Consider the following 23,988-nt stretch of genomic DNA (forward strand, 5'->3'; position numbering starts at 1 on the left):
ATGGATTTGTGAACCTGCACTCCCAGGTCCCTCTGTGTTTCTATACTCCTAATTTGTCTACCTTTAATCACATAGCTCCTCTCTACATTATTCCTTCCAAAATGCATCACCTTGCATTTGTCAGGATTAAATTCCATCTGCCACCTATCTATATCCTGTTGTATCACCTCACAATCCACTTCGGTACCTGCCAACCCTGCCATCTTGGTGTCATCAGCAAACTTGAGTTGCTTTTTTGTCAAAATAATTAAAATGGCTGAAGTAAGCATTTGTATTGGAACCTGCATGTCAGTTGGCATTCTTAGAGTAATAAGCCTCCTAGCATGAGATTGAGTTGTAATGCACGGGCATCTCCCAGCTGCTGATTCTTTACAAATTATAGTCAGTGTCCTTCTTGGTGCTGCAGTTTCCAACTTTTGTTCTTCAAGAAGTTGCCCATATGTTTAAAAACTTACTGTAGCTCCTGAATTTTTCAATATAAATTTTTCCAATCTTTGTTTTGTAACTAAATTACCTGGTGATTTTAAATGTTACATTTTCCTTTGTTTTGCCATGTGGTTCCATTGGGTCACCCTTGTATTAATTCTCACTTGAGCAAGGCCCTGCTAAATTCCCCCTTATCTCTACTCTTACCCTTACTATCCTTTCTTCTTTTCCTTTTTTGCCTCTCACTTTTTGTGCTCTTTCCCCTGTTCTCTGTTTTAACCACTGCTCTAAACAAATTTGCTTTTTCTTGGTCCCAGTTTATATAGAATCTCAGAATGATTGCAGCACGGAACGTCATTCAGCCTGTTACCTGTACCAGCTGTCTGCAAGAGCAACTCGCCTAGGCCTACTCTTTATCCCTGTAACCCTACAAACCTTTTTGCTTCAGATAATTATCTAATTCTCTTTTGAAAACTTTTAATTAAAGAAAAATCCCAGAATAGCTTTCTGCAAAAGTCAATTTGGTTAAAGTCATTTTTGTTGTTGGAACTTAATTAGCTAGAACGGCTGCAATTTGTTTGCATATCTTGAAGATATTGGGTCAATGCAAGACACCATTATGCAACAGATGTATTGTCATGGAGCATTAATCTCAAATGTGGTAAAGGTCTCTTTATAACACCGCTTGATTTCTGATTACTGGAACTTATTGTAATTGATTTGTCTTGATTGGGCTCCTGAATATCCTAGACAGAATAAATTAGTGGTATGGTTTTAAAAGACCATGGCAAGTCTGTGGTCAAAAAACAGTGATATAAATATAATTTTAATTGCAGTCACCACATGAATACTCTAGGGAAAGACAAATAATTTTTTCATTAATATTATCTTATTATCCTTCCGATGATGAGCCTTTGGCTGGGCTAGCACTTAATATAAAAAAGGATAGCAAGAGTTTTTATAAATATATAAAAAGGAAGAGGCTGGCTAGGGTGAATGTTGGTCCTTTAGAGGATGAGAAAGGGGACCTAGTGGTAGGGGATGAGGATATGGCTAAGGTATTGAATAACTTTTGTGTTTCTGTCTTCACGGAGGAGGACGTGAATAATTTGCCAGGTGTTAGCGATGGAAAGGTGGTAGGACTGGAGGGTCTTAGTGACATTACTGTTACTAGAGAGGCGATGCTCGACAGACTGGAGGGGCTGATTGTGGACAAGTCCCCAGGACCGGATGGAATGCATCCGAGGGTTCTGAAAGAAATGGCGGAGGTGATAGTGGATGCCTTGGTTATTTTCCAGACGTCGCTGGATTCCGGGGAAGTGCCGTATGATTGGAAAACGGCTAATGTTACGCCGTTGTTTAAGAAGGGTGCCAGGCAAAAGGCGGGGAATTATAGGCCAGTTAGTTTAACGTCTGGTAGGTAAAAAGTTAGAATCTGTCATTAAGGAGGAAATTGCGAGGCATCTTGAAGGGAATTGCTTGATAGAGCAGATGCAGCACGGTTTCATTAAAGGGAAGTCGTGTCTGACAAATTTACTGGAGTTCTATGAAGATGTGTCTGGGGCGGTGAATAGAGGAGAGCCGGTGGATGTGGTCTTTCTAGATTTTCGGAAGGCGTTTGACAAAGTACCTCGAGGTTATTGCAGAAGGTCGAGGGACATGGAGTTGGGGGTAGGGTGTTAGCGTGGATAGAGGATTGGTTGTCAAATAGGAGGCAGAGAGTGGGGGTCAACGGGTGCTATTCGGATTGGCGGATGGTGAGTGCCCCAGGGGTCGGTGCTGGGGCCTCAGCTTTTTACCATTTATATAGATGATCTGGAGGAGGGAACCGAGTGTAGGGTGTCGAAATTTGCTGATGACACCAAGATTGGGGGAACGGCAAATTGTGCGGAGGGTGTGGAGAATCTGCAGAAGGATCTAGATAGGCTGGGCGAATGGGCCAGGAAATGGCAAATGGAATTTAATGTTGGCAAGTGTGAGGTGGTCCACTTTGGTAGGAAGGACTATTACTTACGTGGCGAAAAACTGCAGCAGGCGACGGTGCAGAGGGACCTCGGGGTCCTTGTGCATGAGTCGCAAAAACCCAGCTTGCAGGTGCAGCAGGTGGTCAGGAAGGCGAATGGGATGCTGGCCTTCATAGCGAGGGGGGATTGAATATAAAAGTAGGGAGGTCTTGCTGCAGCTGTATAGGGCATTGGTGAGGCCGCAGCTGGAGTACTGTGCAGTTTTGGGCGCCGCACCTGCGCAAAGATATTTTGGCCTTGGAGGGAGTGCAGAGGAGGTTTACTAGGCTGATACCGGAGTTGAGGGGATTGAGCTATGAGGAGAGGCTGAATAAACTAGGCTTGTACTCGTTAGAGTTTAGAAGAATGAGAGGAGATCTCATTGAGACGTATAAGATGATGAATGGGATGGATAGGATAGAGGTGGAGAGACTCTTCCCGCTCAAAAAAGACAGTAGGACTAGGGGGCACAGCCTCAAGATAAAAGGGGGGCGGTTTAGAACGGAGTCGAGGAGGAACTTCTTCACTCAAAGGGTGGTGAATCTCTGGCATTCTCTGCCCATTGAAGTGGTGGAGGCTGCCTTCTTAAATATTTTTAAGACGCGGGTTGATGGGTTTTTGATAAGAGAGGGGATTAAGGGTTATGGGGAGAAAGCGGGAAAGTGGAACTGAGCAGCGACAGATCAGCCATGATCTTAGTGAATGGCGGGGCAGGCTCGAAGGGCTAGATGGCCTACTCCTGCTCCTATTTCTTATGTTCTTATGTTCTAATTTGCATTGCGGTTAATTTATTGTTTGCTTAGCTGCAAACTAAATTCCAATTCTGTAACAATCCTAAACTTCTGTAGTGGAAATTTAACACATTTGTGACTAGTTTTTGAATTTAAAATGTTCAATTCTGTCAATTAAAATTCTACATAAAATAGCACTTTGAAAATAAAACTGATTACTTTGCCTCTATGTTCCAAAATGTTATAACTACATAAAACTTTGTTATCTAACACTGTGCCGACCAGAATGCACGCTCGCACGGAATTTCAGGGTGAACCTAACAAAGAGACAATAGTTGTTCCATATCTGCACAATGGTTATCATTTCAGGAACCACCAGGTGGTGGCTAAATTGACAGCAACTTAAATTTACCCAAGTGGTTTGTTTACAGTGGCTCAGTCCCAGATTTGGGCAGATTTGGAAGCTGGCAAAGATGTTTGAGGATTTCAAACAGCAGGTTAGGAGAGGAAGCGGGAGAAAGGCTAGGTTATGAGAGAGACCTGGGCCAAGGGCTGGGAACTCTTGTCCTTCCTGTGTTGGAATGAGCGAAGCTGGTTCAGTCAGATTGCTGCTGATTTTTCAGTTTGTGACTGTAATATATAGATAAATGTATCAGTGCTTCAGTTGCAAAATCCACACACCTTCTGTAAGTCTAACAAGTTTCAGCTTCTTCATAAATCTTGGCTTTCAACATTTGAGTAATGTCTGGTCACCTTGGCACGACTAGCCAAGCTCCTATTGCAGACACAAGCTCTTTTGACCCATTGGCATCACCAATTATTTGATTGGTGCCAGCCATTCCTGGAACATGCTGGATAACCATTTTACTTTATTTGGAATTATCCCTACCTGTGTTGTGAAATTGTATACGTAGTTTTAGCATATTTTGTTTGCATGATACTGCTCCTTAATTAAATTGTGGTCCTCTTTGCACATGCATACACTCTTGCACTTTCTTTTATTTACTTTCTTTGTAAGCTCTGCATGACTTCTTAATACAGTAAAAAGTCTGACAACACCAGGTTTTAGTCCAACCTATTTATTTGATAATATTCTCACTAGCTTTCGAGGGGACAGCCTCTTCGTCAGGTGAATGGAGAGTTCTGGCCTCAGACAGAGCATATAAAGCACAGACAGTTTAGGGATTACTGATTAAAATGCGAATCCTTACACCTAACCTGCTGTTCAAGACCTGAAGTGGCTGACAATGTGAGTGGTAGGAGCACTGATCACAGTTTAAAGAGATGTGTATTGTCTCCAGACAGTACAGTAAGTGAGGTTTTGCAAACCCAGGCAAGTCACGGGGGTTACAGATAGTGCGACATGAACCCAAGATCCCTGTTGAGACCGTCCTCATGTGTGCGGAACTTGGCTATCAGTCTCTGCTCAGCGACTCTGCACCGTCGTGTGTCGTGAAGGCCGCCTTGGAGAATGCTTACCCGAAGGTCAGAGGCTGAATGCCCGTGACCACTGAAGTGTTCGCCAACAGGAAGGGAACAGTCTTGCCTGGTGACTGTCGAGCGATGTTCATTCATCCGTTGTCGTAGCGTCTGCATGGTCTCCCCAATGTACCATGCTTCGGGACATCCTTTCTTGCAACGTATCAGGTAGACAATGTTGGCCGAGTTGCAAGAGTATTTACCATGTACCTGGTGGATGGTATTCTCACGTGTGATGATGGTGTCCGTGTCAATGATCCGGCATGTCTTGCAGAGGTTGCTGTGACAGGGTTGTGTGGTATTGTGGTCACTGTTCTCCTGAAGGCTGGGTAGTTTGCTGCGAACAATGGTCTGTTTGAGGTTGTGTGGTTGTCTGAAAGCAAGAAGTGGGGGTGTGGGGATGGCCCTGGCGAGATGTTCATCTTCATCAATGATATGTTGAAGACTCCGGAGAAGATGTCGTAGCTTCTCCGCTCCGGGGAAGTACTGGACGACGAAGGGAACTCTGTCCACTGTGTCCCATGTTTGTCTTCTGAGGAGATCGGTGCGGTTTTTCGCTGTGGCGCATCGAAACTGCCGATCTATGAGTCGAGCACCATATCCTGTTCTTACAAGGGCATCTTTCAGGGTCTGGAGGTGTCTGTCACGATCCTCCTCATCTGAGCAAATCCTGTGTATACGGAGGGCTTGTCCATAGGGAATGGCTTCTTTAACATGTTTAGGGTGGAAACTGGAGAAGTGGAGCATTGTGAGATTGTCTGTGGGCTTGCGGTACAGTGAGGTGCTGAGGTGACCGTCCTTAATGGAGATGCGTGTGTCCAAGAATGCAACTGATTCTGGGGAATAGTCCATGGTGAGTCTGATGGTGGGGTGGAATTTGTTGATATCATCATATAGTTGTTTCAGTGATTGTTCACCATGAGGCCAGAGGAAGAAAATGTCATCGATGTATCTAGTGTACAGCATCGGTTGAAGATTCTGTGCAGTGAAGAAGTCCTGTTCGAACCTGTGCATGAAGATGTTGGCATATTGAGGCGCAAATTTGGTCCCCATGGCTGTTCCATGTGTCTGGATGAAAAACTGGTTGTTGAAGGTGAAGACATTGTGGTCCAGGATAAAGCGGATAAAGCAACGCCATCCACGCTCTCAAGACAAACCGCAACATTGTCATTAAACCAGCAGACAAAGGAGGGGCCATCGTCATACTGAACAGAACGGATTACTGTAAAGAAGTGTACCGACAACTAAACAATGAGGAACACTACAGACAATTACCCACAGATCCGACCAAAGAACACGCTCGTCAACTCAACAATCTGATCAAGACCTTTGATCCGGACCTTCAGAGCACCCTCCGTGCTCTCATTCCACGTACTCCCCGCATTGGAGATCTCTACTGCCTCCCAAAGATACACAAGGCAAACACACCTGGCCGTCCCATCGTATCGGGCAATGGAACTCTGTGTGAGAACCTCTCCGGCTACGTCGAGGGCATCCTGAAACCCATTGTACAAAGAACCCCCAGCTTTTGTCGCGACGCTACGGACTTCCTACTGAAACTCAGCACACATGGAGCAGTTGAACCAGGGACACTCCTCGTCACAATGGATGTCTCAGCGCTCTACACCAACATCCCCCACGACGATGGCATTGCTGCGACTGCATCAGTACTCAATGCTGTCAACTGCCAGTTTCCAGATGCAATTTTACAACTCATCCGCTTTATCCTGGACCACAATGTCTTCACCTTCAACAACCAGTTTTTCATCCAGACACATGGAACAGCCATGGGGACCAAATTTGCGCCTCAATATGCCAACATCTTCATGCACAGGTTCGAACAGGACTTCTTCACTGCACAGAATCTTCAACCGATGCTGTACACTAGATACATCGATGACATTTTCTTCCTCTGGCCTCATGGTGAACAATCACTGAAACAACTATATGATGATATCAACAAATTCCACCCCACCATCAGACTCACCATGGACTATTCCCCAGAATCAGTTGCATTCTTGGACACACGCATCTCCATTAAGGACGGTCACCTCAGCACCTCACTGTACCGCAAGCCCACAGACAATCTCACAATGCTCCACTTCTCCAGTTTCCACCCTAAACATGTTAAAGAAGCCATTCCCTATGGACAAGCCCTCCGTATACACAGGATTTGCTCAGATGAGGAGGATCGTGACAGACACCTCCAGACCCTGAAAGATGCCCTCGTAAGAACAGGATATGGTGCTCGACTCATAGATCGGCAGTTTCGATGCGCCACAGCGAAAAACCGCACCGATCTCCTCAGAAGACAAACACGGGACACAGTGGACAGAGTTCCCTTCGTCGTCCAGTACTTCCCCGGAGCGGAGAAGCTACGACATCTTCTCCGGAGTCTTCAACATATCATTGATGAAGATGAACATCTCGCCAGGGCCATCCCCACACCCCCACTTCTTGCTTTCAGACAACCACACAACCTCAAACAGACCATTGTTCGCAGCAAACTACCCAGCCTTCAGGAGAACAGTGACCACAATACCACACAACCCTGTCACAGCAACCTCTGCAAGACATGCCGGATCATTGACACGGACACCATCATCACACGTGAGAATACCATCCACCAGGTACATGGTAAATACTCTTGCAACTCGGCCAACATTGTCTACCTGATACGTTGCAAGAAAGGATGTCCCGAAGCATGGTACATTGGGGAGACCATGCAGACGCTACGACAACGGATGAATGAACATCGCTCGACAGTCACCAGGCAAGACTGTTCCCTTCCTGTTGGCGAACACTTCAGTGGTCACGGGCATTCAGCCTCTGACCTTCGGGTAAGCATTCTCCAAGGCGGCCTTCACGACACACGACGGTGCAGAGTCGCTGAGCAGAGACTGATAGCCAAGTTCCGCACACATGAGGACGGTCTCAACAGGGATCTTGGGTTCATGTCGCACTATCTGTAACCCCTGTGACTTGCCTGGGTTTGCAAAACCTCACCTACTGTACTGTCTGGAGACAATACACATCTCTTTAAACTGTGATCAGTGCTCCTACCACTCACATTGTCAGCCACTTCAGGTCTTGAACAGCAGGTTAGGTGTAAGGATTCGCATTTTAATCAGTAATCTCTAAACTGTCTGTGCTTTATATGCTCTGTCTGAGGCCAGAACTCTCCATTCACCTGACGAAGAGGCTGTCCCCTCGAAAGCTAGTGAGAATATTATCAAATAAATAGGTTGGACTAAAACCTGGTGTCAGACTTTTTACTGTGTTTACGCCAGTCCAATGCCGGCATACCCACATCATGACTTCTTAATAAGCAGGTAGAAAATTAATGGGTAACATTCAAAAAAAGTGAAACAAAATGTTGGAAATGCTGCAGGACCATTCTGTCGTGAAATGCAAAACCTCACTTTTTCGGCTCATTTTCTTCCTTTCCCTTTTTCCCCTATTTTTTTTTCCTCCTCATTCGGGAGACATTGTCGGGGCAGGGGTTTGGTTCAGTGTTGCTGGATGTCCTCCAGTACCTGTCCCTATTTGCTCATTGTTTCACTGTTGTAGTGAGTGTCACAAGACCTTTTGATGAAATGCTTCATGACCAAGTCTTGTATCTCTGAGTGCACACTTTTCAATAGAAGCTTATTTCAAGTTGAGCAGGAAAAAATGATCTCCTTAGCAAATAAATCCAACTTCAACATTGTTATTTTTGCATTTCAGAACATGTATTTGAGTTAATTTGTGAATGATTGTAGATATTTGCCCTTCCCTGTGAGCAATATCTTGTTGAGATTGATGGTCACTGGTATTCAGACAACAAAAATATGGGGCACCCTTATTTTGAAATTTAAGATCCAAATGTTGCTTGGAATTTTTTTAATTCACTAGATTTGAGAGACTTTATGCTTGGGCCATCTGATATCATTTAGTTCTGTTGCTTGCCCCTGCTGAGGTCCTGTCGTGTTTGTTTTTCAGACGAATCCTTTCTTTCTTCTTCCGTTGCACCTGAATGTGTGATGCAATCTTCTGCAGGCAAGTCCCTTCAGCTTTCCTTTTGTTCTTATCTGCATCTTATGACTCTAGTCAACTGCTTAAAAAAAAATTTACTTTTGATTAATGCTGGTCACTTTTTTATGGGCTTAATTACCTGCTGATGTGCTAGCTTCTTGTCTTTTTGCATTGAAGTCTTGCAGTAGTACAGAGTGTGACTTTTAAAGCAGATAAATTGTGAAGTTTTGATGGCTCAGAAGTAAAATTTGTTAAGCTATATAAATTGGGTTTCATCCAGTGTTTATGCTGGGGTTGGTGACCTCAACAGGGGTAACTGAGATGTTTCAAGAGGGCAAATGAATGGGATATTTTCCTGAGCACCTGCTAATTCCTAATTGAAGTACATTTGTATGAAAAGGCAAATTGTGATGTCCTCCATGATGCTGGAAAATGAATGCTGCCCTTTTGAGGGAGTCAACATTCTCAACGGGATGAATGGAGAGATGGGAGCAAAGATATAATGGTTTAAATATACAGTAGCCTAAAGTCATACTCTATACTTAAAACTTGTACCTTTTTTGCATTAACTGCTAATTGGTTTATATGAAAGTATACTGTTTTCTATAAACATACTTTTAATCTTTCTATTTTAGTCTTTACCTTATTCATTATTTACTAAAATACCGCTTCCTCTTTATCACTTACATTTTATTTGACCAAATTCAACAGTTACACTGCATCACTCCACCCTTTCTTAGATCCAGAAGAACGAATAATTCACGTTGTGCGACTGTCTGTGTTCAAGGACCACTCTGTCATACCTTAATGATCGCTTGTTCTATGAATGAAATCTGTGCCCAACCTAGTTAATGTATAAAAGTTTTTAATCTTTAAAATATTTTACTCTCAGCATTTGGTAAATTACCAGAGATGTCCCAAATAAACTGCTTTTCAGTTTGGGTATGAATTATAATGCTGTCTTGCGTTTGCCTTATTTCTGGGGAGAAAACACAGCTAGAAAGAGGACGCAAACTTCAGATACAGATCATGGTATTGATCGATCATGATCAATGTTAATGATGTTTGAAGGTTGGGGACTTCTGCTTCCTGAATCTTATTTTGGAATGAAAGATGGGAAATTTTAAGTAGTTTGAAGCTAGTGAACAGAGAATTTTGTTGTAAAAGATTTGAGATTTGGTCAGCCTGAACATTTGGAATCCCGTACTTAGTTGGTCCATATTGATGCGGAGATATGATTTAGCAACAGTGGAGATAACTGTCAGCGAAACTGAGCTAAGGAATGTTGACGTGTTAAGTTGTCATATAACAGCATCTAGCTCAATTTCTTAAAGTCGGTGTTCATCAATTAGGTTTCCACATTTAAAATAAATTGAGCTTTTGGTGGTTAAATTCACAGTATTGCTGTGCGAAATGTTGAGTGTTTAGAACTGGATTTTCCTTTTTGTTCAGCTTCCATACATCAAGGGAACATCCTTGTCCTTTATTTTTCAATGATTTTCTCCCTCTGGTTCTGCTTCAAGTGGGAGGCTATTCTTTGCTTATTTGAATTATTCAAACTCAAAATACTTGACTATGGAGAGAGCAGATATAGTGGAGTTTAAATTGGACATTAACTTTTTCATGGTGTCTGCAGGCATACTTTTTTAGTGGGCTCATAGGTAACTGTTGTGTATATAGATCTTAAATTTAATTCTCTTTTGTCAATGTTTAATTTAAAAAATCTCAAGGCCAAATATAATGTCCCTGATTTGCTTGTAGTCAAGTATTTTCATGAAGCTCTACACAGTTGCTTCAATATTGCTGTTTTATGGCATTTAAGTTCCTAAATTCTAATGATTTGCTGTTTAATGAATTTTGTGGCTAAGAACATGCGAATTACATGTCTTTTATTTTTCTTTGTTTTAATCATTTAGAACTGTTGACATTGCAGCTCTGGGGGAAGTACCTTTCTGACATCAGATGACTGATGCTTTACTTAAAATCAGGGAAGATTCACTCTAATTATAGGCTTCTTTGAGACACTTCTAATTTTAAGTTCTCTGCAATCATAGATCCTCCCTGGTAATTGACCAGCTCCACAATATTTGGCATTGCATGATGGCATAGTGTGGAATATCCTCATTCTTTCAAGTTTGAGCAAAAGAATGAAAGAAATTAGAGCCCCTAGGCAATCTCGCAAGCTGTTGAAAATTGTTAATCCTAAAGGCTGCAGAGCCAGGTAAATGCCATTTGGTATCAAAGCAAGGAAATGATTCGTGCTAAATTTGGTAATTTATATTGATGCATATCTTGACTAGAAGAATACTGTTACTAGCTGATAACATGGGTAATGATAGAGATCATGTTTGGATCTAAATTCTGAAGTAGTGCACTGCTGTAAAATATGGCAATATTGATTGCTAGAACTTCTGAATTGCAATTTCAATATACAAATCATTGAGATGTATTCCTATCCCAGTTCTTGATTATCTTGAGCGTGTAGTGTCCTCCATGTGTCTGAACACGTGATTAGGATTTTCATAGGTTTTATAAATATGTCACAATTGAATAGGGAATTTCAGGAAGGAATAGAAATAAATGTCATGTCAGTATAGTGAAGGGGAAGTTGGAGTGATGATATTTCTCTAATATTGTTAGTAAAGGTTATAGACCTGGGAGACACTAATAAAACAAGATTGGTAAGTTGTCAGACTGCATCCTGCCCTGTGTATATGGGCACCACGTTATGATAGTGCTGATTTAAATGCCCTGCTTTCTCTGGGTGGTGTCGCATCTCTGTAGTGTTACTATTGCACCATCCTACCAGTATTCCATCATATTTTCCTTGTCTATCTGGTTTCTTCTCAACTGTGAAAGCTGACTGAAGGCAGTTATTTAACATGTCTGCAGTTCCCTTATTTTCATTGACAGCATCACCATTTTTTTTCAAAGGGCTCAAGTTGCTTTGATAACCCCTTTGCCCAGTATACATTGTAAAATATGTTTTTGTTGATTGCAAGCTTCTGTTCATAAACCTTTTTGTAACTGTCTATTTTGACATGCTGTATTGTTTCTTTCCCATTTGTCAGGATCTGCTTTTTTTTGTCAAATTTTGTATGACTCCTAGAATTGTTACAGTGCAGGAGGTCACTTGGACCATTGTCTGCACTGGCTAGCTGAATGAGCAATTCACTTTGTACCATTCCCTGCCTTCTCCCAGTAACTCTGAATGTTCTTTTCTGATAACTGTCTAATTCCCTTTTTGAATGCATCACACTTTTGGGTAGTGCAATCCAGACTAATCATTTGCTACATGAGCAAGCTTTTCCTCATTCACTTCTGCCAATTGCTCTTGTTCTCAATCCTTTCGTGAATGTGTATTTTCTTTGCTTTATATTCACTTACTGCTTCAGTACTGCATGGCCTTTTTCCGCAAGTAATATTTTTGCCGTTTATGGGTATAAACCAGTTTTGAATCTCATTCTTTATTTTTTGGTTGCTTTACCCATTTCACTGTGGGCAGTTTTGTATTGTCCCATTGAAGTCAACATTGCCTGAATCTGGAATTTTAGCTGTTTTGTGTTTCTCCTTTCCTTTACAAACATTACACGGATCTAAATCATATGATCACTATCAGATACATATTTGAACTAAATGTGGTTAATTGCTTATTTGTTAAATCTAATATGGCCTCATCCTTGATTCTAAGATGTATTGTTGCAGAAAACATTACTGTATTTTGAGAAAAGCCTGGATCTTCCTGACATGCTCGTCTGCCGCCCCCCCCCTCCCAAAACCCCCGTTAAAATCATTGTGCCATTGTTACATGCTTGTCTAATCTCTGTATTTATACATTCTAAAGGGTTCTATAAAGAACAAAGAACAACACAGCACAGGAAACAGGCCCTTCGGCCTGCGCTGCCATCTTAACAACGTGTTTTTCCTCCTCCACTCTTGACCCATGTCTATGCTTATGGTACCCCCATTGGAAACCAGATTAAGGGGAGAATAATTTAGGGACAATTTGTTACACCAGTCAGCCTAAGAGCACATCTTTGGGGTGTGGGAGGAAACCAGAGCACCCGGAGGAAACCCACGCAACCACGGAGAATGCGCAAACTCCCACAGATGCTGGCCCAAATCCATGTATCTGCACAGCTAGCAGTGATGGGCACCACAACAGCTCAGTGACTATCTGCTGGTCCAGTTTTAAGCATACACAAACGACACGAAGTACTAGGCCACTCTTGAAACATCCAAGAGCAGCCCATGCATGACCCACCGTGTGCATGCCCCTCGTTAGACAACAAGGTGGACCAACGCACCTGCTGAGTAAAAGAGACAAAACATCAACACATGTAACATTAGATTTCCAGGAACATCCCGAGGCTCTGATCCTTGTTTAAAACAGTCTTCTATAACCCTCCATCCCTGTTTTGCTCATGTCTAAGTAAACCTTAAGCCCAGCATGCCTGCCTCCACCACCTTACTTGGCAGTGCATTCCATACCCCCACGACCGTCTGTGGAAAAACCTCCCCCTAGCATCCAAATTAACCTCTTTTCCCACCCCACCCACCCTAAGCTTGTGGCCCCTCGTGATATTTGTCTCCGATCTAGGAAAAAGCCTGCCTCTGTTTTCTCTATCTATACCCTTCATTATTTTATACACCTCTATCAGATCCCCCCCCTTAATCTCCATCTTTCTAAGCAATTATAATCCATATTATACTCATGTATGTTACATTATTTTCTGTTTTCTTAATTCCACCCATGAAGTTTCAACATTGAATTGATTCAACCTCCAATCACTAAGGCTAGTTCTCACCCTTGACCATTTTCCCTATCTTTCTTATAGCCCTCATAATTGATTCTTTTTACATCTGAGCCCTTCTCACTCTTCTCCCTCGCGCGACCACAACATTTGGATTAACCTGTCCCCCTCCAATATCATTTCAAATTGATTTGCAATGACCCTCAGCCTGGCATCAGGGAGGCAGCAAACCATGACGGACTAGAACCTGCTTACAAAGAATGTTATCTGCCCCCTAATTTGTCAATTTCCAGTTTAGTTGTGATTCCTTGAGTTCGCCCATTCACTAAGCCTTTCATTGGAATTCAGAAATGAAACTTGAGTCTTTTAATGAATTAGAATACTGGAAGTGTGTGATGGTTGGATCTGAGTAAGAATCAAGTGTGCAAAAGTGAAGAGAATTGAAGATTACATGCTTAATTATGTAGAGACAGCACATTAAAAATGTTCTAATTGAATAGAACAAGTTTGATTGCCAATAAATATTGGGGCATTTTAGATCCAGTGTGGTGTGTTATTAAAAGGCTGATGGGGACATAGAAATGGAAGGAGTCATTTTTGATGCATCAGCTGATTTCAAATGAAGATGAAATGAATTAGAAATTGTGTGCTATTTTACTGTTTGAAAGGAATTCATTAGGTATAACAATTACATCATTTAGGGATGTTGGAGTGGTCCTTTTTAGTCTGTTTAAACAATGAAAATTACTTTTAAATATGTGCATATATTGATGTATTTGTGTGTGAAAATATAGCATTCAGTTAAAACTAAAACTTGACTTTTCTCATTTCCTTTCCATTCATGATCACAGACTTTTCTGTCAACTTGAAAGATCAGCCAGCCAGTGCCGAACCTGTGGGCCCACAGGATGCTGCACCTGTGCATGTTGAACCTGTTCCTGTCTTCTCTATGCCCTCCTTTTCTTCTGATTCTGTAACTGAATTAACAATGTCTGCAAAAGCAGTCCACAGTGGTGACCTTAAACAGACTGAAGTTCCTATAAACACAGGTTTACAAACAACCTTTGGTTTTATGGAAAATGCAATGGACAAACCAGTAGCAGATCATTTAGAAAAAGCTCATGCTGTTGCTGAAAAGGCATACGTGAAGCCAACATTTATAGAATCATCAGAGTTAGACAGACTAAATTCTGTTGATGGAAGTCCATTCCAATACAAAATTGGTCAGTGTGTAGAGCCAAATGGAAGTGAACTTACAGGGTCACCATCCCTGGTTGAAGAAACAATGCCAGAACAAAATGCAGATAAGAGAGAACTGAAAATTAGTGAGGTCAAGGGCGTGGATAAAGTTAAATTATCAAATGACAGGGAAGCTGAAATGGAAGCACATTTAGGATTAACGTGTGAATATGTTGGTGCATCAGGGTTGAGTATGCCCCCCTTAGAAAGAATTGTTGAGGAAAAAGAATTCATGCAGAACGCAAAGATGAATTTTAATGAGCATTCTGTAAAACTGGCAGACAGTGGCCTTAACTTTTGCTATGGGGACATTGTGGATATAAAGGAGAGAAAGGAGCTAAAATCTTCTGGTCCAACAATTAATCAGGCAGCTGTTACTGATATTGATGACAGATCCATTTGTGACATCACTAAATCAGACTGTGGTACATTTCAAGACCAGGAAATTTCAAAGACACCATGTGAAACTGAGGAACCAATTGTAGCCAAGTCTACTGGAAAGCTAGGTTATGCAGACTTGGAGGACTTTGTGGAACAGCCCCTTCAGCAAGATGAAAAACTGTTGCCAACTGATGGAGCATATTTTGCTGTTTCACAAGCTCTTGTTGTAAGTGAATCTCAAACTTGCATGACCTATGCCACATTTGATTCTTACAACATGTTAGAGTCTGATTACTTCAGCACTAATGAAATGGTTCCTGAACATGATGCAGTTGTAAAAGGAAAGACTGAATTCAAAGAAACTTCAATTCCCTTACAGTTGACTTCTGTTAATTCAGAAGTAATCAATAAGGTTGAAGATCCAGAAACAAAACCTACAACACCAGAATTTACTGGAAACAAATCTAATTCCAAAGTAAATGTGACATCTGCTTCTGAAATGAATTCACAACTACTCAGTAGCTTTGCAATCGAACCAGACCAGATTGTGAAAACTGACTATTTGAATGAAGCCATAACTCCAGATCAAACTGCACAAAGTTTTGCATGGAACAGTTTGCAAGGAACTTCTGAAATCAAGCCTGAAGGATTAATAGGATTTGAAAGGACCGAAGATGCATTTGATACAGAAGTAAGGTCTGCTGAAGAACCTCTTAATCTATTCGAACCATTAACATCCACATCCAAAAAGTGTGTTTTGGGCAAATCTGAAGAAGTACAAGATTTAACAGATAATATTGTAAAGGCACCTACTTGCACAGAAAAAGTGTGTGGTATGATTCTTACAGATCCTGAGTGTGCTATAAAATTTGATGCACAATATGCTGGTAAAGAACAAATTGCTCTTCTAGAACCACTTGGCTTTTCAGAGAGTGCTGCTAATAGTATTCCAGAGGGAACAAAAACACAACAATTGGTTGAGGAACAAAAGACTGTTAGAAATCGGGGAGTTAGTGAAGATATTGTAATTATTTCAGAGCAGGTTCTGGTTTCTGATGAGAGAAATTTATCAGAGCACACATTGGTTGATTCTATTATAGAGTCAGGAGACAAAAGTGAAGATTTCTGCATACGGTTTGGGTACAGAGAATGTGATGTTTCTGAAAATATTAATCATTCTGTTGACCAATCCACTAAACAGGAATTATTATCAGGTAACATTGTGGAAGAAAAGAATCACCCTATATTGCATTCTCCAAAACATGATGTATCATCTGATAGTTCAATGACAGTGAAGAGTTTAGATGGAACCAAAGATGTTGCCATTAGCAAATCTGAGCCTGTTTTGAGAGCCCAAGGAGCTGCTACAATTGGAATGAAATCTGTTGAAGGGATTTTGGCTGATTACAAACATGTTGAGCAATGTTTACCTGGTCCTCTCTCACTCCAAGATGAAACTGTAATCCCGTCACTGGATAAAAATGCAATTGATGATGATCTATCTGCCCCCTTAAAGGTTATGGAGAAGGGTGCAATAGAAATTGGTTTAAGTCATCAGGAACCTTCTGAGGAAGTACTGCTTAGTGCAACAATGGGTGAAAGATGTCCTGCAACAGAATCTATCTCTGTTCCTTCTATGATTCGAGACACTACACCAAGTACAGTATCAATGCCAAATGAAGATTTTTCAATTGTTGACAGCAGACTTGCTTTAAAAGCTTTGTCTGAAGAGACTTGTTTGTCTACTTCTCAGCCAATAACTTGGGCTGTTACCTCATCATTGCAAGATAAATTTCCATACAGTTCAGAAAAATTTGATGAAATAGAAGCTAAAAAGTTGGAGAATTCAGAAGTACAAACAAAGCCACAGGAGTTGGCTAGTGATGCTGCTTTTCCCATGAATGAAGAAGTAACAAAGGCTTCAAAAGAAGTGGTTTCAAAAATTTTGGAAACCAGTGTTGCTCTAGCAGAAGTGTTGGGAGAAAAAGGAACTCTAGCAGCATCCATGCCTCAGCAGGAGACAGATGTAACATTGCCCTCCCCTGTTGGAGAAGGTGACGTGAGCAAAAAAAATGTTTCTGTTGAAACTCTGCCAGAACTGCCCCTTGTTGCCGAGAGCACTGAAACACCTAGAGATGCAGCTGATGCTGGTACAGCAGATATGTCAGTAAAGCTGGACACACAATCAGGTAACGATATGTGCTCATTTGTTGCCCGACTTCACAAAATGCACCTTCACTGGTAGATAGTGCCATCACATTTGTGCAAGTTCAATGTTCACCTCATCTGTTAGCATTTAGAACCTTAACTGCATGACTGCTAAATGTAATTGTCCTTGTCTTTACACACGTTCTTAAAGTCTAATGTTCATATCCTTCAATCTAACTCATGAATAAAACTAATGAATGCTTGCTTATGCCATGAATTTTGATACTTTAGTGCATTTTCAAATGATATCTGAAATTGTAATCTAAAGTAACATTACTCAATGCTGCACTAATTTGTAACACCATCTTTTGCAAAATTGTTTGGGTTTAAAATATTTTGGCTCAAATTGTAAATTGTGGGAAAAGTCTTGTCTACTTTTCTGAATTGCTAAATCATATATAACTGGAGAGCTAGACATGTGGAAAAACTGTTCACTCAATCCAAAATCTTTTTTTCAAAAAGATCAAACTTGTGTTCCTGCATTCCCTTCTGTCCAGAAAGGTATTCAGTAACTGGCTATCTGTCCCTGGAAGATTCCTCTTGTATTTTCTATTGTATTTGAATCAGATAACAAAATTCCATGATTGGATCACTCCAGTCAAGTTTTTGCCTTTTCTATAGTACTGAAAAGACTCTTATCAAAGTCACAAATGACATCCTCTATAAATGGTACTCTGATTAATATATCTCCCCATCCCTTACAACATATTTGCAATTTTGCCATGGTTGATCGTATGATTTTCCATTTCCTATCAAGCTAAGTTGGAGTTCCCTCACTTTCCAATCTTGACTAGGAATATACCTGCAGTAGCTTCAGTTTCTGTTCCCAAACTTAGTTCTTAGCTCTGGTGTTCAGATTTTTCTGGTGCCCCTCCAATTTGTAATCTGCAGCATCGGGTTCCACATATGTCCTGACTTCAAACTCTGTCAGTACCAGTTCTCTTCACCACTCCGTTGTCTGAGTTGTCACACCATTTGTTGGACATCTAGTGCAAATAAGTATTGAGAAGCTGTTGTTTGGAACCCGCCACACACTGTTCCTTAACCACTGTCCCTGTACGTCTAATTGCTTTGAGGCTGAACTGGACATTTCACAATCTGGTATCTTACTTGACTCTAAGATATGCTGCAGACTGCATTCGCTTTACCACCAAGATAACATCTCCCAGTCCTGCCATTACCTGAATCTCCCAGCCCTGCTGTTGCCACCTCTAGACAGATCAAACCATTGCTCTTCTGGTCTGGAAATGCTGCTGCTAAATTTGTGGCCTTGTTTTCATGTTCCTCCAAGGTCTCGCCCCTTGCCACCTCTATATGGTCCTGAAATGAGATCTTTGCTCCTCCAATTCTGGCCCCTTTTGCATTCCTGATTTTAATCTATCCCATAATCGTGGTCATATTTTCAGCTGCTTGAACAGCACTGGCATTCCCTCAGATTCCTCTTCTTTTAAAATTCATGAAAGGCCATCCATCCTATTATCTCCTTACGTAAGTGTTATATTTATTTGGTAATGCTTCTGCGCATGTGCTTTGGGGTGCGTTACATAAATGCTGCAATATAAATGCAAGGTATTACATCCAATCTTTTATGTTTGTGGAGTTTTCAGTGTTTTGCCTTGCAGGATGGAACGGAGTCTGCAGTAGGCATAGGACAATTCATTGCATGCAAAGGTAGTGCAGATTAGGGTGAAGCATTCTACCTCCTGCTCAAATTGTAGTGCTAATGTGTGGCTAGCACTAAGCATTCATTAGATTAAAAGGTCTCAAATTGCTCAACTGCACCATGGAATGTATATCTTTGGGCCTTCTGGATGTTGTTTCCCAGGCTGTCACGAAAATGCAAGCTTATGCTAAGGATACTCTGGGCTGATATGCTGCTGAGTGAGCACGGCCTACTTGCTACTGTTGAACGCTGGTGAGTGGAGAGACACTGACAAACACTTGCAGCTGGTAATTTTGTTCAGCAGTGAAGTTGTACTATTAAGTGTTCTGGAAAAAAGCTTTTGTTCACTTCTCAACTAATGGAATTAAGAATTGCATAAGATCTACGTAGGGAATTATAATGCAAAATGACTTGAGCCAGCCACAGACTTGATGAATAAGCAGTGCATTGGTTCGGAGAGCTTTCATGTTGTTTAGTAAGGGTGAGAGAAGCCACATTGAAGATTATATACCAAGCAAATTGAGATGTATTACTAATTGGATACAAACCTATACAATAAAGGCTTGTTTGAAATGAATGGTGGAACTTGTTAGGTATGCATGCCTTTTTTCCTCCAGTGCCTGAACTATTTTCTTTGCAGCATGGATTGAACAAGATGATTAAGTTTGAATTAGCTTCTGAAAACATCGATATCAATTGAAGGACGAATAAATAAGCTTTGGCCACACCTTCAAAGTAAAGCAGTAAGGCTAGAGAATGCCATATTAAATGTTTGTAAGAATTTTGCATTCTTCTCTTGGGTGAGTGGGATTCTGGTCATCTTTGTACTTAATTCGAGAACACACTTTGTTCATCCAATACTGGATAGCTGATAAAGTGTGCCAGGTGCTTGTAGGAGAAATTTTGTCAACTGTTTAGTTGGTGACGGGAAGAATTATGCATTCAAGAATGCCGAAATTTAAATCAGATCTGCTTCAAACTTTGATTTATTAATAACTTGGATGAAGGAATAGGACAGGGTACGTTCAAGTTGCTGGTGACACATGAACAGTAATTAGTGGAGGTTTGAGCAGGAAGCGACAGATCAGCCATGATCTTATTGAATGGCGGGGCAGGCTCGAAGGGCTGGATGGCCTACTCCTGCTCCTATTTCTTATGTTCTTATAAGTTGCACAGGAACATGGATTAATTCAGTAGGCAAAACTATAGCAAACTGAGTTCAGTGTATGACTTTAGAGCAGATTTTTTTTTAAATGATGCAAAACTAGGATTGTAGAAAAGCAGAGATTTGGGAGTCCCAAGTAAATAACTAAAAGCTAGTTCAGTTGAAGAATACAAATGGAATGCTGATCTTAAGCTTCAAGGAAGTTGGAATATGAAGGGGAGGACCTTGTGTTTCAGTTGTCATCTTGTCCAGGCTCTGTCTGCAGCATTGCATTCAATTTTGGGCACTGCGCCTTGAATAATGACTATCAAGAGGCTCCATGGTAGATTCAACAGAATGTCAGGGACTAGTGAATAACAAAAGCAGGTGAAAAAATCTGCACTATTCCCTTAAATACACAATTGAGGGAGCATTCTGATTGAAGTACTTCAAGTGGTTTGATAGAGTCAATGTGGGGAACACCTTCATCTGGCTTGATCATATTAAAGTCAAGCCATTCAGTAGTGAAATTGGAAGTGCTTATTTTGTTTCTAAAAGGAGAAATATTGTAGCTGCTAAGGTAATTAGAGCTTTCAAACAGATTTCTATTATGTACAGGTATTTTTATTCATTCATGGAACATGGGTGTCACTGGCTGGCCAGCATTTATTGCCCATCCCTAGCTGCATGAGAGCAGTTGAGAGTCAGCCACACTGCTGTGGTTCCGGAGTCGCATGTAAGGATGACAAATTTCCTTCCCTAAAGACATTGAACCAGATGGATTTTTCTGACAATTGACAATGGTTTCAAGGTCATCAGTAGATCCTTAATTGCAGGTATTTTTTCCTCATTGAATTCAAATTCAGTTTGCTGTGGCGGGTTTCGAACCCAGGTCCCCAGAACATTAGCTAAGTTTCTGGATTAACAGTGTAGCAATAACACCACTAGGTTGTCACCTCCCCAGGTGTGAGGGAAATGGTACAAAGGCAGTAAATGAAGAAGAGGTAGAAACCAATCATGATTTGATTGAATGGTGGTGCAGAGTTGGGCTGAATAACCTATCTCTGTGAATGCTCCTATGTATCTTTTTAGTTCTGAGCATTTGGATTTATTGGGAGGGTCACATTTTGTGTTTTCCATTTGGAATCTCCATTTGTAGTTTTCAACTGTTTTCTTATTGTTAGTCTCTTGACATTTTATTCACACCGCACTGGCAATTTCTTAAGATGATCAAGATCTCGGCGAGCAGAATCTTGCAGTGTTGACTGATTATGAATGGCCGTGGCGTGCTACAGGACTAATCATGAATATTTAAGATATACACAGGACCAAAAGGCTTTTTTAATCAGTCCATGCTGGTGTTTGCGCTCTATTCAGGCCTCCTCTCTGCTTTTCCTCATCTAAATCTATCGTAACCTCATCCCTTCTCCTTTATGCTTAGCAAGCTTCCCCATAAACATCTTTTATTATTCACTTTAACGCTCTCTTCTTTTGAATATCCATCTCTCTCCACAGATGCTGCTGTTGCTGAGTATTTCCAGTATTTTTCTGGTTTATATCAAAAATATACCTGCAATGAATTCAGTCTTAATTTTGTTTGTGTAAAGTATGCAGAAAAATGTGCAGAACTGAGGCATGACCTGAATCTACGTTTGCTGATGATCTTCTTTAAATACAAAATGCTTTTGCGCAAGTGAATCCATTCAAAATCTCTGCCTCTTCTGCACTTCCTGCCAGGTACTTTTCATCCATTTTTGTGGCCTGCTACGAGTAATTTTCTCCTAGCAACTTAATTTTTTCAAAGATTCGCAACTATTTTTGCCATTTACAGTGGGAATTATATCCACCTTTCCAATTTGGTTAAAAAAATTCTGTAACTTGTATTTCTGATTTAATCATCTGTTTCTTGATCTCTTGAAATGATCCTCCTGTCCTCATTTGAAGTAGTGTTTTCTGGCCATATGACTTTTTCAAACAACATTGTTGCCTTCCAATAAATTGCATGTTTTTCAGTTGTGCACTTGTATAGAAGCACAGTTCTATTGATTGTTACCCAGTGATACCTGTCTAAAGTATTCATGAACAGCTTAATGTAGGCAATCATTTGAGCTTGTAATATTCCTAGAGTCCATTTCCAGTAAGAATCATGGGATAGCATTGGAGGGCCAAGCATTTGGAAAACAGTGATCAGACTATCTTATTTTCTAGAAATTTTCTTAACAGAACTAGGGACAATCAAAGATAACCATGTCCAGAAGGATTGGAAGCAGCTTGGTGTGCAAATAGGCAATGGTAAATCTTTTGAAGGAGAGTTTTTGGGTATGGGCTGAATACAATCTGGGCATCCAAAGCTGGAGCTCTTCTGCATGACTGAAGATACTGCATTTAAAATGAAACAGTAAAAAAGAGGGTTGTGATAAATGTCTATTTTGAAAATAGAACTCTAAAAAGAATTAGAGGGACAAAGAGTGCATGGGAAGACTTGAACAATTGCATCCTATAGAGTAAAAGGATGTGAAAGAAAAGGGTGGCGCTGGAACCTAGAGACATGGGGCAAATGTGTATTTAACATTATACCGTCAGTGGTGGTGTGGGGGTGATAGAGGTGATAAAATTGGCAGCAGTCAAAGTAGAAAAGTCACATGGTCCAGGTGGACTAGGCTGCTGAGGAAAATAAGGATGAAAATGATTTAAGGCTGTGGCTACAGTCATTCAATCTTTGGATATGGGAATAGTTCCTGAGGGCTGTAAACATTGCACTTTGCAAAAAAAAGAGAGGGGGCTATAGTCTTCACTGATGCAAAATAATTGGCAAAAGGAGTAAAAGCCCAACCAGAAGGTGGCTGGAATTTGGAGCGAACTTTGTGTGATGGTGAGGTGGAGGCAGATTCAGTTAAGGATCTGAAAAAGGGAATTGGATTGCTTTCTGAAAATAAAGAATGGGCAGGTGAGTAGGACAAGAATCCTCTGTCAAGAGACAGTGGTTTATTGTCCCACCAGCAGCGCCCCCCCCCCCCCCCCCCCCCCCCCCCCGTTTTTTCTTGTCTACCTGATGAACTGAAGATATACAGTAAATGGCAGAACCCTTAAGAGTATTAATAGGCAGAGGAATCTGGGTGTACAAGTCACAAAGTGGCAACGCAGGTGGAGAAGGTAGTCAAGAAGGCATATGGCATGCTTGCCTTCATCGGCTGGGGCATTGAGTTTAAACATTGGGAAGTCATGTTACAGTTTTATAGAACCTTAGTTAGGCTGCACTTGGAATATAGCGTTCAATTCATACTACCAGAAGGATTTGGAGGCTTTGGAGAGGATATAGAAAAGATTTACTAGGAGGAGAGGTGGAAAAACTTTGTTCTCACCGGAACGACGGCAGTTAAGGGATGACCTGATAAAAATCTACAAGATTGAGGTCCATGGACAAAATGGATAGTCAGAAGCTTTTTCCCAGGGTGGAAAAATCAATTACGGGGGCGCATAGGTTTAAGGTGCGATGGGCAAGGTTTAAAGGAGAAATATGAGGCAGTTTTTTTTTACACAGAAGGTGGTGGATGCCTGGAACTTGATGCCAAGGGAGATAGTGGAAGCAAATACGATAATGAGTTTTAAGTGGCATCTGGACAGATACATGAATAGGATGGGAAGCGGTATATGGTCCAAAGAACAAAAACAGGCCCTTTGGCCCAACAAGCCCACGCCGCCATCCCAACACCACCCATGACCCTTGTCTAATGTTTTACGGCCATCCACATTGAGGGAAACTAATTTAGGGACAATTTATTACTGCCAGTCAGCCTAACAGCACATCTTTGGGGTGTGGGAGGAAACTGGAGCGCCCAGAGAAAACCCACGCAAGCACGGGGAGAATGCGCAAACTCCCACAGACACTGGCCCAAATCCATGTGCCTGCACAGCAATCAGTGATAGTCACTGAACTCTCGTCTTG

The 23,988-nt window shown here is 41.3% G+C and overlaps 1 protein-coding gene across 1 annotated transcript in view; it reads left to right on the forward strand.

Moving 5' to 3' along the window:
• LOC145350938 (uncharacterized) overlaps positions 1 to 23,988 on the forward strand; it is an 84,595-nt gene that overhangs the window by 12,848 nt on the left and 47,759 nt on the right. The window contains exons 2-3 of the mRNA XM_080200438.1: positions 8,621 to 8,677; positions 14,259 to 17,216. Of these exons, the coding sequence (XP_080056564.1) occupies positions 8,621 to 8,677; positions 14,259 to 17,216 (3,015 nt within the window). The remainder of the gene's footprint in view (positions 1 to 8,620; positions 8,678 to 14,258; positions 17,217 to 23,988) is intronic.

This window comes from Carcharhinus amblyrhynchos, chromosome 12, assembly GCF_965287045.1.
Source record: "Carcharhinus amblyrhynchos chromosome 12, sCarAmb.v2.hapA, whole genome shotgun sequence".
NCBI classification, from domain to species: Eukaryota; Metazoa; Chordata; class Chondrichthyes; order Carcharhiniformes; family Carcharhinidae; genus Carcharhinus; species Carcharhinus amblyrhynchos.